At 47.6% G+C, this 14034-nt stretch overlaps 1 protein-coding gene across 31 annotated transcripts in view; it reads right to left on the reverse strand.

The window, feature by feature from the left end:
- SORBS1 (sorbin and SH3 domain containing 1) overlaps nt 1-14034 on the reverse strand; it is a 128591-nt gene that overhangs the window by 39081 nt on the left and 75476 nt on the right. For 19 of the 31 annotated variants that reach the window (XM_054581270.1, XM_054581242.1, XM_054581243.1 and 16 more), the window contains 4 exons: nt 13610-13675; nt 12959-13060; nt 8802-8851; nt 299-471 (listed from right to left, as the gene is read on the reverse strand). In XM_054581270.1, coding sequence (XP_054437245.1) covers nt 299-471; nt 8802-8851; nt 12959-13060; nt 13610-13675 — 391 coding nt within the window. The remainder of the gene's footprint in view (nt 1-298; nt 472-8801; nt 8852-12958; nt 13061-13609; nt 13676-14034) is intronic. The other 12 variants (XM_054581267.1, XM_054581273.1, XM_054581274.1 and 9 more) reach the window with 1 other exon arrangement.

Below are 14034 nucleotides of genomic sequence, written 5' to 3' on the forward strand. Positions count from 1 at the left end.
TCTAAGAAAAGGGAATCAGAACAAAAAATATAAGAGAGAGAAGGAGAGATGCTTCAGGGAGAGAAAGGTTGGGGTTTACTGGAAGGAAAACTATTAACACCAGAAAGAAAAATGGCCGGTGAGAAACTAGGGGAGGGGACATAAGAGGACTCAAAGGCCTGGAAGTGGACCTGAACAAGGCAAAGGTTATCCCAGTAGCTGGAGGTTCACCCACTGCCAACACCCCGCTACCAGTGTGGCTGGGAGACACCCCGATGATGGTAGACAGGCGAGAGGACTGCAGGCTTCACTCAGTTACCTTTAGTGGAGGCCGAGCTGGAGGGTCGCTTGAGCCCACTGAGGCCCTGGAGCGGGATGTCTCCACCTTCCAAGACGCTTTTATAAATCTGTCTCTCGTTCTCCAAGCTTCCGAGATCCCCGGGAGCCCCATCTGACTCCCTCTTCACTGCATGGAAGTTGGAAGAATATATACTACGAACAATGTGATTTAAAAAGGAAAGAGGAAAGAGGAAAAAAAAAAAGAATAGGTGTTAGTATTTTTGACATTTTCCTAAAAAGGACATTTCCAGCTGAGGATAAGAAATACTTTCTGGCTAATCAAGCCCTGTCCTTTCTAAAGAACATTCTTACTTAGACGTAGAGTTCAACAGACACGGCAGGCCCAGGAGTGCCCTCAGAGGCTCAGGAATCATGTCCAAGCAGCAGCTCTGCCCTGACTGAGATGATGGATGCCTTCTTGCTTTCAGAGAATAACTGAGAGACGCTGCTAGGGGAGGGAGGGCAGGAGAGGAGACTAGGAGGCGGGGGGCGGCGGGGTGTGAGGGTGCCCGGGGCCGCACACAGGTTGGGGTAGTCAAGAACATAAGTGGAACCTCTGACATGTCACTGGCCAGTGTTGGCGTCTTCAAATCTACTACTTAGGTTATGTTTTGGGGCTACTTTTCTTTGGCTGATGGAGCATTAAAGTCAATGATAAAAGAAGGAAACCCAGCTGTCCTGGGTCTCCAGGAAAATCAGCCACCGAGTGAAAATGGAACCTGGGATTGTGTGCTTTTATTTTGCCAGCCACATTTTGCACCCACTTCTTTCAAACTTTATATTCAGAACATGATGACATGTATGGAGTCTCTACTGTTGATCTATCCTTCTTTCGCTGATATATCTCCTTCATTTATATTTATCTTGTTGAAATTCTAGGTATTTTTGCAAGTTACCACAAATCCTTTTTGGAATGAGGTGGAGCACAGAAAAAAATTAAGAGCACGTATTCACAGAACCCGTCCCTTCCCCGACCCCCAGTTTTCCATGCCCTCGTGCACTGCCACCCCGACGCACGGACACACACTCGCTCAGACAGGGGAAGGCTCCTCCCCCACAGAAGTACTTGGGCTTCTGCGAGGCTGCTTCTCAATGCCACTGAATTCAGTTTGCTGGTATCAGCCTAGATTTCTTAGCTCTAAAGATGCGAACAGCTTGGTTCAATTTCCCCATCCCCATATTTTATTATGAAGATTATTGAGTGTAGAGAAATGCTTAAGGAATTGTAACAGTGAACACCCACATGTTTCCCCACCCCATCCGACAAGGTGCACGGGGCTGCACTTGCTTTATCACACATCTCCTTCCCTTTAGCCATTAATCACAATGGAATTGTTTTTACAGTTTATGCGGCCTCAGGGCCCCACAGTCACTGATGGCAACAGCAACCGCCAGACCGCTCAGTGAGATGTCCTGTGTGGGGCGCGGTGTGCTAAGTGTCCGACAGTCATTCTCTCCCTAATCCTCACACACGACCCTACTTTCTCCATTTTCACAGGAGCCCCTCTGAGAGGCGGGGCCCTGCTTCAAGCAGGCCCGGCTCCGCGGATCGACAGGGCTGGGACCTGAGCCGCACAGAGCGGATTCTCAGCCGGATTCTCAGCCGCTGTTTCACAGAGTGTTTCCTGAGCACCATGGAGGCTCGCACACCACAGCACACGGGACCTGAGGATTCTCAAGCTCTGTGTGCGTCAGGACCGTGGAGTGCCGCCTGTCAACAATGGACGCCTGGGACAAGTAGCTGCAGGACCCAGGCGTTGGAAACAGAAAAGAGGTGGAGACTCTGGTAAAACAGACACTGTCTCCAACTCAGGGAAGCGAAGTTCGCCTGAGCCACACGGCTGCCTCTATACCTCCCACGCCTCCCATGGGCCCCCTTACCCTGTAGCCACCGCTGGTTTTAAGGGCTTTACCTGCTCTACGTCAGGGGACTACCCAGGTGGTCAGGGTTCCCTGACCCTTACTCATTCTCTCAGGCTTAGGTCAGGGGATCCAATGCTTTCCCCCTTTCCTCAGGCAAGACAGAAGATCATTACTGGGAAATCTAAGGGAGAAGAAAATTAATCCCCAAAGATGAGAACATAAAAGCATGCGGACGAAGTGAGCCTACAGAGCAGCCTCCCAGGGTGGTCTCAGAGAGGAGAAACCGCCAGGAGGGCTAGGATGGGGGCCTCTCCCTCCCCAGGCTGTGCCTACTTTTTAAGAGCCCACTTGACGATAGAGTCTACAAAGACACTTAGTAAGTATTTGTTGAATGAATAAAAGTTTGCATTTTCTGAAAGCCAAACTGGCACACGTGATCTGATTAAGGATCTGTTTTGATTTGTGGAATTATGTATTTAGAAATTCTTCCACACGTATAACAACAACTGTATCACGTTTATCGAGGGCTCCGAGCTCCTGACGTCAGTGACCATGGAGTCATCAGAGCAGCGGGGAGAGGACTGCAGGGAATCGAGGTGGCTCAGACCCAGGCCGGCCATCCTTCCTGGTGTCCGGGCCCCTGCCTGGGGGGCCCACTCCCACCCTTAGAGATAAAAAGGCTTGTCTCTCTCAGGCTTGGGGGCCAGGCCTGGGGACAAGGGCTGCTACCATGAAGCTTTGGGCTCTCCTCCTTCTGCTGCAGGGGCATTCGCAAATGTCCCTGGTGCTGATTGACAAAAGCCATCAACTCTAGTGAAAGGGCTGGAGGACCCCTAAAGGTGACTCACAATGTTGTGGCACTGTACGCCAATTTAAATACATGTAAGCTCATCTAAACTGGCTTTCACTTAGAATTTCCTAATTAAAAAGAAATCTGTCTCTTTCCTAAACCTCTCTTTCACAGTCCGCCATCTTCTCTTTGGTTGCATTTTCTGACTTTGTCCTTCAGCTTAACCCCATGTTTCTCCTTTTTGTACATCCCAACCGCAAAAAAAAAAAAAAAAAAAAAAAAATCCATGTACAGATGTCTTTTAGTCTTCCAACCAACAGTTGTGGTGACTGGGTCGCTTTTGTGAGGGAGGAGGCTCTAAAGCCCTGGTTTGGGGCGACCGGACCTCCCTCAGCATCAGAGTGACACTGACGGTGGCTTCTATCCTGCTGTCCTTTCAACTGCCTCCCCCTTGGGCAGAACACCCAGCCCAGCCTGCCTGGGTTCCTCCTGGCTTCTCGGTCATGATGCCGGCTGCTGACCTCACGTCCTCTACCTCTGCAGCTGTCAGAACTCTCCCACCCACCCCACCGGCCACCCCACTTACTGGCTTTATTCCACCCATTATCACCATTTTTTTTCCCTGCTTTCCTACCAGAACAACAAACTAGCCCTCAGGAAACCTTTCAATTGGATTTGCTATGGCCAATTGTTTTCTTTCTGATACCAAAGCCAACATGCTTTTTCCAGATGTGGGACAATTTGCAACTTGTTTCAAAACAATATCTAAAAATCTAAAAGCTGTGGTACAATGTTTTTACAATTAATGTATGCTTTTCATCGGATCTCCTAATTGGAGAGGCAGATATCATTTGTCCATTGCACCAGAGGGGAAACAGAACCAGAGTGGAGAAGGCATTCGCTGTTAGTCACAAGGTTGTTGGGTCTTTGCTGTGTTCAAATAGATCAGAGAAGATGAGAAAAGTGGCCTCAGGCTGATTGAGAAAGACACTGATTACTTGACAAAACAAGTCAGGTTCAAAAGCTCAGCTCTCGGCAGCCTGGGCTGAGGAAGAGCTAGGGACAGGGAAGAGAACTTACTCTCTGGCTAAGATGCAGCGCTGGCTGCGAGTTTCAAGAGGATTCAACAAAAACACACTCATTCGAAGAATAAAGTGAGAGAACAGAGCAATCATTTTAGGGCCAAATGTTTCTAGTTGTGCTGACTGGCGGCTCTGGAAGAGGCGGGCAGGGTTCTGGCAGCTGTGATCCCAGCCAGACTCCAACAAGGAATGTGGGTCAGCCGAGGCAAAGCCACTCATTTTAAAGACTGGGAAATAATTGGTTTCTCTCAGCCTGGCCTTCTTCATCTGCAAAACCACTCGGTGTGGTGAGGCTGTCCTAAAAGTCCACCTTCCATTCTGTTATCTGTGCAGAGCTTTCTGTTGAGCTCCAGACACAGACATTCAACTGCCTTCTAGGCAGCTCCACTTAAGACGTTCCTCAGGCGTCTTAAACCCGACACATCCCAAACCACACCCAGCTCTGTTCCTCCACCTCCGCAGCCCAAGCCAGAAAGCCCAGAAAATCCACCCCCTTCTCCCTCTTCTTGCTGCCCAAACCTAGTCAGTCACCAAGTCCCACTTACTCCCTGTCCTTGACACAGCTCACCTTAATCCCTTTCTCCTCTACCTCCTGGTCACTACCCTCAGCGGCTCACCCACACCTCTGCAGTAAGCACACCATCACCCCCCACCCCAAGTCTCCAGCCCTGTTTCCCTCTGACCCAAACCACTGCCAGCGGTATTTCTAGAAAAGATCTTACCACCTCACTCCATTACTCATTTTATTCATTCAACAAGTATTTATCGAGCACCTACTACATGTCACTCTCTTAGGCAGAGAATCAACAAGGAAGAAACCAGACAAAAGAATTCCACCTTCATGGAATTCACTGTTCAAAACCACTTGGTGTTTTCGGGAAGAAACCAAAAAGTAACTGAGGCTGTGGGGCGTGGGTGGCCCTAGGCAACCTGGAGAGGGCAGCTGTGACGTCCAGCCTTTTGAACTGCATGAAAAAAGTTTACTTTTTCTATTTATCATATAATGTTGTCATTATTCACTTTTTTTAGTTGCTGCTCCTCTAACAAGCCCACCTTTCCTCCTCCACAAATCAGAGGCACTCGCTCCCTCTGGGGTCCCATCATTGCGTGAATTGCGCTGGATTCTGATCGTTAATTACAAGTCTGTCTCCCTATTATGTTCAAAATTTTCCCTTGAGGGCAGGCAGTTTATCTGATTAATCTTTGCATGACTGGTGCCTAGCACTGTTGTTCAGTAAATATTAGTAGAATAAATGATTCCATAAAATTAAATGCCTACCTGCGTATAGATTTATGACATATTTTTAAGCCCTGGGAAGTTTCTAATGTTTCATCAAGTTCTTCAAGTAATGATTTGTGTTTTGATCTTCACTTTGATTATGGGGGAAAATGTGTTTTCTAGTGCACCATTCATTACCACTTAGGAGAACACCAGCTTCTTGAGTGCCACCTGCTGGCCACACAGAGTAAAGTGCTTTGGGTTAGGCAAAGAAGGGGTTAGTGCTACTTAACGCTGAATGCTAAGCAATGATGAAAATGAGGAGGCTGCACTGCTGATTTATAGATCTAATTAACTCTACAGAAATAAAATATAAAATTGGACATACGCTGTGATTGCAACTATAAAAATGTATTTTTTGAGATGAAGGGCTGGTAAGTGTATTAGGATTTTAGGACAAAAGGTGAATTTCTTCCTCGCTGTTCCCAGGTCCTTTTAATAACCATTTATGACCCCCCTTTCTTCGGCCCTTGAGTTAAGTTAGGTCTTGCCAATGTTTCTTTCAACAGATCGTTCCTGTCCATTGAGTGAAAGGGGCCAGTCTCAGTCCACAAGTTGCCTGCCTTGGTGCTGAGCAAGTCAGATTCTAGTTAATGAAGCCTTATAGGTGCCTTCATTTATTCAGCAAATGTTTACAGTGCACTTTCCTATGTGTCAGGCACTGCACTTAAGCTGGCTCCTCACCAGTTCCAAATACAGAAAAACTTTACTCATTTGAACAAACTGGGAGAAAACCAAGCTCGAATTACTGATAAATCCCCAAATGGTAGAATAGCAGGAGGAAAAAATATCTCCTCTATTCCTGCCAAGTATTTCACATGAGCTAGGCTAAGGCTGAAAAAAACAAAGGTCTTTGGAGACCTATTTCAATGGTATAAACAAGAGAGCTTGGTAAATTAAAACATCACATATCTTTATGTACACAAATACTCAAGAGTCTGACAGCAATTTGCTCTTTTAAGCAGTTTGCATTAGTCCCCTTCAATCCTGCTAACATGATATTATAAATAGTTGCTTAGGTTGCCTTTTTTCAGTCACTCAAAAGACAGTAAATTGCAGCATGCTCTCCATTAACTTGTTCCTCAGTTTTGAATCAGTATGGCACAGGTGAGTTTACTGCCAGCACCAGCCCCTGGCCTAGACGCTCACCGCTGCTAGTCTGATAGCAGTAGGAATGGCTCTGCCACACACCAGCTGTGGCGCCTGGGACATTACACTGCCTGTTTCCTCACCTATCAAATGAGGATTAAAAATAACGCCTGATCCTGGAATATTGAGAGGATTAAATGAGGTAAATCACATAAGATGCTAGCATAGGGCCTGGTACACAGTAAATGCTGAATAAATCGTTAAAGTCACCATTTCATTCCAGAACTAGGTGCCTAACTCTGAGAGTCTGTGGGCGCTGCTTTCTTTTCTGTATACTTTTAATCCTTATAGTCTCCTCCAATCACTTGCTACTTTGCCTTCTTATTCACTAGCATTCATTGTGTGTGTGTGTGTGTGTGTGTGTGTGTGTGTGTGTGTGTAACCCCTCCAAACTATTAAAGGTCTATTTCTTATGTTCTTATTATGATATCGAGCACAGTGCCTCAGATCCAGCAGAGCTGAGGAATTCGCCCACCTGGCCACCTGGAACAGGCGCATTTTTTATCTTGTGCATTTCAGGGAGATGAGGGTGAGGAGGTAGAGGGGGGAGACCAGGCAGCAGGGCTGACCTGATGCAATCCTGGAAACAGCAGGGGCGGAGAGGGATCTGGTCCAATCAGGCACTCGGCAGTCAGGCCTGAAAAAGTGGCAAGCTTTTCCCCTGACAAACAGGTGACCTCAGGGATCAGGGACCTGTGGTCTTGAAGAAACCCTTTATCTACAGACAGTCTAAGGTCATCTGGTGGGCTTTGCCTCTGACAGCATGTCTCTGGGACCTTAGAGGTCCTGTGACCTCTCATCCTTGGAGCTGAGGGCACAGTTCTAGCTCCTTAACCTCAGAGCCCAAAGTGGAGGGAGCAGGTGAGCAGTCCCGATGATAAGGCTGAGCTTTGACTCCTCTCTGTCCTATCGGTGGCCTGATCACCACCCTCACAGTGAGCGCGGAGACTTTATGTCTGACCTTCGCGGAGATGAAACTAAAGACAGGAAACTTCCCCCTCGCTGATGTCCTAATACATCATCTCAATTTCACCTGAGAGTCTGGGGTATTTTAATTAAAATCATTAATATATTAATTAATGATTTTAATTTAGTTGCTTAGGTTGCCTTTTTTCAGTCACTCAAATATTTATAGAAGAAATACTCACAGAATAGATCTGGTTAGAGATTTTGTCACTACCTTAAAAGGATTAAGCCTTCCCCCCCAATTTTCCAGTGAACTCCTCTAATCCCAGATAATTGACTGGCCAATGAAACTACTTTTGCAAAATGCCCAAGTGACTGTAATGTTTGCCACAAATATCCATCAACTCCGCATCGGAGTAAGTCAGGCTTCTATCTGAGCAGTTGATTTTGGCTCACTGTGGATCTGCCCAACCCAAATGGGACAGGTGATAGTTGTGCCTCCCTTCTTGTCATACTTGGAAGAATAAGCTAGAGATCCGATGGTGGTAAGATGAGGAGCTGCTCCGACCAAAACAAGCTCCCAGATCCGCGGGGTGCACCAGGTGTGACGGAGAGGCAGTCCTTGCTCCCAAGGAGTGTATAATTTATTAGCCGTTATAAAAATGCAATAACATAATTCAGGTATCCAACAAAAGTCAGTGTCCAAGAGGTACTAACATGGGAATGGACACAGATAGGCTCAGTTAGAGTGTTCGCAGACAAGCTTAAATGCCTGTTATTTACCCTGTGTGTAGATTGGGGCAAGCAGCACTGAACCATTTTCAGCGGAGATAACAGCTACATGGCCAAGTTCTGAGACAGAGAATCTGGCAGAGAATGCAGGAGGGTTTGGGGGGTAGTTTGGGGGATGATTTGGAGGAGAAGATGCAGGTTGGTATGGGGAAGGTTGCCCCAAGTGAGTGAGGTGTGCACACATCATCCAGGGAGAACCCTAAGAATCGGTACGGGGGAATAAAGCCCCGTCTCTGAGAATCTCGGCCCCATCCTTCCTCTCGGTCCCTTCCTTCCCTGAGATAGGTCCTGCCCAAGGACCTGAACCCCACTTACACATTCACACACCCCCTTCCCACAGGAATCAGCAAGTGAGGTAAACGTGAATCACATTCTAAGGGTAAAGATGACAACATAGGAAAAGCTTATGAAAATTAACATGAATCATCACAAAATTAATTTGGAAGAGAAGGAGAAAAACAGAAGAAAAAAAGTTGAAGACTAGAATCGTTACCTATCACCAAACCATACGTCATTCAAAGCCACTAGGCTCCAAATAAAACACACTTGGGTATAAAACACAAGCTTCTTCCCATTTTTGACATTTCATACATTAAGTTGTGTAAACAAAGTGGCAACTTACTATCCAGGAGGCTCTGAAGAAATATCCGGAGTGGGGCTGATTGCTGAGCTCTGTAAATGTAATAAAAAAAAAAGAAAAAAAAAAAAAGAGAGAGAGAGAGAGAGAGAGAAAGAGAGTATATGATTTATTTTGACTCAGATATTTCAAGTCAAGGGGAAGGAGAGAAGTCCCTTCCGTTTGCTAACTTAGCCAGGAACCCCTGGGAGAAGGGGAGCCCGGCTGGAAGGGACTCAGGACTGGGCAGGGCAGGTGCCTTTCCTTGGGAGGAGGATTCCTGGGAAGGGGGTGCTCTCATTGTCTCTGGTCTTTTGCCCCCCAGGGGCTGGCTGCAGCCAAGGCCCCCGGGGTGGGTCAGGAGATGACCTCCTGGTTTACTTGTCCCTCAGTCACAGGCCCCCTGGGCGGACGGGCCCACCATCTGGCCGACAGGCATTTGTGGCATGGACAGCACACCCTACGCCAGTGCCCCCCGACCTTCAGACCCCCCTGCCAACTCCCCAGACTCCTTCATGCACCCCAGATGCCACATCCAGAGAGAGTCACCCAAAACTTTAGGTACAGAATACACTGTGTTTGGATCATCTGTTTGCCCCAGCAGATTTAGAGGTGTGAAAAGGGGGAGAAATGCAGTTTTATGAAAGCTATTAATGACCACTCAGCCCCAGTGGGGAATATTTCATAAGATCACATGCCACTATGCAAAAGGAAGAAAACAATCGAGAGCTCCATGCAGAGGAAAAGCAACATAATCGTGTAGTTTAAGGTTTCTGTTGTTGTTTTGGAGAGAAAAACACAACATGTTTGCTTTTAAAAATAATGCGATGGTTGAATAAATCAGTGAAAAAAAATTAACTTTTAAAGATGCTCCTATCTTCAATAATGACTATTACAAGGAAAACAATCTATCTGGAGGAGGGGTATTTGAGGAAAGGAGAGAAAGAGAAACACCAGGGAAAAGGAAAGGAAGAAATAGAAAGAGGGAGATGATGGGAGAGAGGCCTTTATCGGGAACTCAGGCCCCTGGCCCCCTGCCCCCTGGATCCCGTCGTTTCTGAGGGCACTTCTGCCCCAGGAGCGCAGCGCCCTCTGCTCCCCATCACTCCTCAGAGGAGGCCCCCCTCCGACCTCCACATCGGTCCGTCGGTCTGGCCTTCCTTTGCCTGCCTGCTCTCTCCTGCCCGCTCTCTCTTCCTGAGCCTGACCTCTCGCATCCGCCTCCAGCCTGGGTCTTCACCCACCTCTGTGGATGATGTTCTGGTCTCCCTGTTGAAAAACGTTTGCATGACCCTGCTGAGTCCTCTGGGAACAGCCCCATGCCTTCCTGCCATGACCGCATGATTTCAGTCAGTGCTGTATCCCCGGGGGATCCCCTGGTTCCTCACCACATACTGTAGCTCCCCTCCACCCCTCACCCAGCAACCCCAAAAGTTTTTAGAAACCTCTTCGTTTTCAGACCCACTGCCCTTTCCTCAGAGTCTATTTCTGGGACCTCCCCGGAGTACGGGGTCATTCTCCCGCCTGTCTCCTCACTCCACATCTCACTGCCCCCACATCTGGGGACGGCCTTCTCTCTGACCTTCCCCTTGGCCTCCTGTTCCTGTCATCACCATCCCATAGTAGTTCTTGGTCTTTCATCCTTTCTCTCACCCTTTCATTTACCCTTAGATCTGGAGTCTTCACCTGCTCCCAGGATGTCACTTCTCTTCAGGTGACCCCGACTGACTTTTCCTAAGGCCCGGCCTCTCCCACGAGTCCCAGTCTCACACTTCCTACTGTCTACCGGATACTCCCTATGGGATACCCAGCCAACGCCTCAAAAATAAATGGCTTAAAACCAAATCCTTCATCTCATCCCTGATTTTTCTCCCCATCTTTCTTACATGACATACTGATGTCCCCATTGTTCCAGCTGCCTGGATGAAACTTGAGAGTTGCAATTTCCCCCACCCCATTCTTTGTTTTTCACACCAGTTAGTTAGCGTGTCCCCCAGCCATTTCCTCTGCTTCCCCCCCTTCCCCCCATGCTGTGCTGCTGAGGGTGGGTTCTCACCACTACCTGCCTCCCGGTCCTCTCAGCCCCCACCTGGAGGGCCTCCCTCCGATTCAGCCTTTCTAAGCGATGACACTACCCTTCCTGAAACTCTTCAGAATTAAATCACTGGTGCAGGCAACACCACTCATTTCCTTAATCGTCTTTTCTGAGCCTCTATAATCCAGGCTCAACCCTCTCTCCCAAGCCTACCCCCCACTATGATCACCCCAAATGTTCTATTACAGCTGAATTCTACTTCATTCCTTCAACATATCCTCCACAGGTTCACGTCTGTGCTCCTTACCAGGCCTCCAGCGGCCGCCCCTACGCTCACCACGTACCTGAGTTCCACCTGCCCTTTAGGATCTCAGGCTACCTCTCTCTAGCCTTCCCTGACTTCCCATAATACTTCTCTCCCTCCCGGCACTTAGAGCCCCTACCATGCACTTCGCTGTTAGCAGCCGCTGCTGTGTGCTCCTGGGGATGTTCTACTTAAGAGTGTGACTCAGCTGTCATGTTCCTGAAGGCAAAGCCCATTTTTTGCTACTGAATTAGAACCTCCATCCCCCCTTTCCTTGTAAGGGCCTCTCTTGTGTTTTCAGGGACCCCTAGGAACAGTTCTCTAAACATCAGGTTATTTTTCTTCCCTATTACGTACTAGGGATTAACGGGCAGCAGCAGGTAACTGAACCAATGGGAAGATGATTAATTTATACATGAAATACTTTTTGTGCCCATCCTGCCCAGGCAGGGTGCTAGGAACTGGAAGCCGCCGCGACCCTCGGGGGGTTGCAGTTAGATTGGTTCTCTAGCTGCCTTCCATCCTCATAAGTGACACGGAACCAAGCATTATCTGGACTACCTTCAGTCCTCCTGTCCTGCCCCAGCTCACTTTAGGACCTCCCTGCACCCACAGCTGTCAACTCCAGAACTAGCTCAGACCTTCCACCCCACCAGGGCTCTAGCTGGCTCCGCCCTGGCTGGGAGCGGCCCCCTGCTCCGGCCTGCAACATCGATGCCTTGGCTGCCTGCGCTGTGGCTCAGGTGCTGCGCCTCCTCCCAGTTCTGAAGGGAGCCCGAGTGTAATGCTGGCCCCTCTGGCTTCCTTGTCCTTCACTGACTCCGGCTCCTGAACCCCGGCTCCCCTGATCTGTTGGCAGTTCCTGGCTTCTCTTCCACACCCCCACCCCCCAGTGCTGCCGTAGCCCCTGCTTTCCTTACCCTGCCCCTGGCTTAAGCCTCTGGCACTCACAGGACTTTTGGTCCCCAAGTCACTCATGCTGGTGGTCTGACCCTCCTTCCTTGTCTTAGTCCTGAAGTTGAACATGATCCACTCACAACTTCCACTTTTCCTGCCACAGTACGGGGGCCTTCCCGGCCTCTTTAGCAGTGTCCACATTCCTTTGTGTTTCCTGTAAAGACCCCCTTTCCTTGTAAGGGCCTCTCTTGTTTTTTTCAGGGAGCCCTGGGAGCAGTTCTCAAAACATCGGGTTATTTTTCTTCCCCTTGGGAGCCCATTTACCTTGGACTCTCTTTCTGACCTATCCCTTAATAAGCCACCCTTTGACATCGTTCCATTTAAAAACATCAGTGCCGGTTGAGTTTCAAACGCTTGTTTTGTGGCCGGGCGGTCTGGCCTCTGGGGCGCATTTTTTCATTGAGAACTTTCTGACCTTTCAAATTACAAATAAGACTACTCTGACAAAGCCAAAGCCGTGCACGTGAGAGGCACTCAAAGCTCACTGCTATGCTTTTGAAAGTGATCTCCCAGGGTTGCAAAAATGACAACTGCTAGACAGTGGCTCCCTGAAAATTCAGAGAAGGCATTCCAAGGAGAAAGAGGGGAAGTTAGAGGGTCACCCCTCAAAGCAGAGGAAGAGGGGAAGCTGTTTAAAGCACCAGCCACCCACGAATACGTGGAAAACCCCCTTTAAGGAAGATGCCAAGCTAAAAAGAAATCGCAGTAAAAAATGAAGGTGGGGGAAAGGAATGTAAAGCAGGAGTCAGGAAGCCATGCAGCTTTAGCATAACCAGCGTCGCCTGACCTACAGCAAAAACCACAGCGTCGGGGAAACGAAACAGAGCTTGGAAAGGGGCAGATGGCATGAGAAAAACTCAGAAATACCTGTGACAGGTTTGCACTGGGGGCTTTGTTAAGCGTCTCCATTTTTTCTAAATCTGCCTCTAACTCTGTTTGGCAGAGGTTGAGATCTTTTTCTAGATTAGTCTGGTTCAAGAAAGAAAAGATGGGAAAGCGTATTTTAGTTTAGAGCGAAGGCAGAGAGCATGGAAGGTTAAGTTTGAAAAATGAGCTCTTTAGTGTTACATTTTAATAAGGCAGAGATGGAATGATTAAAACACAAGAGCTCACTGGAAATTACTTACAGCCGTGAGAACAGAGAATGCAGCATTAGGCACAGAAAATATAAATCCTGAAGCAATCAGAGCTTCAAAACTCTATCCTGCTTGCTAAAGAGAACTACAAATACGACAGAAACCTACCTTTAAGGAAATACCTATTTTCTCTCTTTTCAGAGTAGGGTGACTGTGACAAATTCTCTATGTCAGAAGAATAAATCATTGTTTAAAAATAAAAAAACCCTCAAACATTAGTATAAGCCTTAAGAGACTGTTAAATAGATTTATCACCAAGCCAAAAAAAAGTTACAAGTTTAAAAAAAGCGATTTAAGAAAATAAAAGGAAAACCCCACAACACACTCACACTAACCAGGCTAGAGAACACACATACAGCCCACGGAGGAGGCGCGGAATTACCTTTCTATCCTCTCTAGGAAGGATAGAGCAGTCTCCAGGAGTATAATCCCATATCTTTTTGGGAGGCTGATGGGAAGCAGAGGAGGAAATGAAGAAATGAGCATAAAGACATAAAGACAAACATGGAGACTGGCTCAAACAAAGAGGGGTACACGGGGAGAACTGTTTCAACACAGAGAAGTGAACTAAAAGCAACGGGGTGGGCGCTAACTGGGAAGCTCGTGTCTGTGTCTCTGTCTCCAGAGTAAACCATTGTTGGAGTCCAAATATTGAAAACTTAAAAGAAGATGCAAAGGAAGAAAAAAAAAAAAGCATTAACACCAATTTAAACCAAAACAGAAACTTTTAAAATTCCTTATTATTCTTTTTAAACTGAGATCAACACTGAGATTCCACATTTTTGAAGTGACCTTCTCCACTGTAAA

The sequence above is a fragment of the Pteronotus mesoamericanus genome, unplaced genomic scaffold, assembly GCF_021234165.1.
Source record: "Pteronotus mesoamericanus isolate MK-2021 breed Mesoamerican mustached bat unplaced genomic scaffold, CSHL_Meso_final contig_657, whole genome shotgun sequence".
Classification (NCBI taxonomy): domain Eukaryota; kingdom Metazoa; phylum Chordata; class Mammalia; order Chiroptera; family Mormoopidae; genus Pteronotus; species Pteronotus mesoamericanus.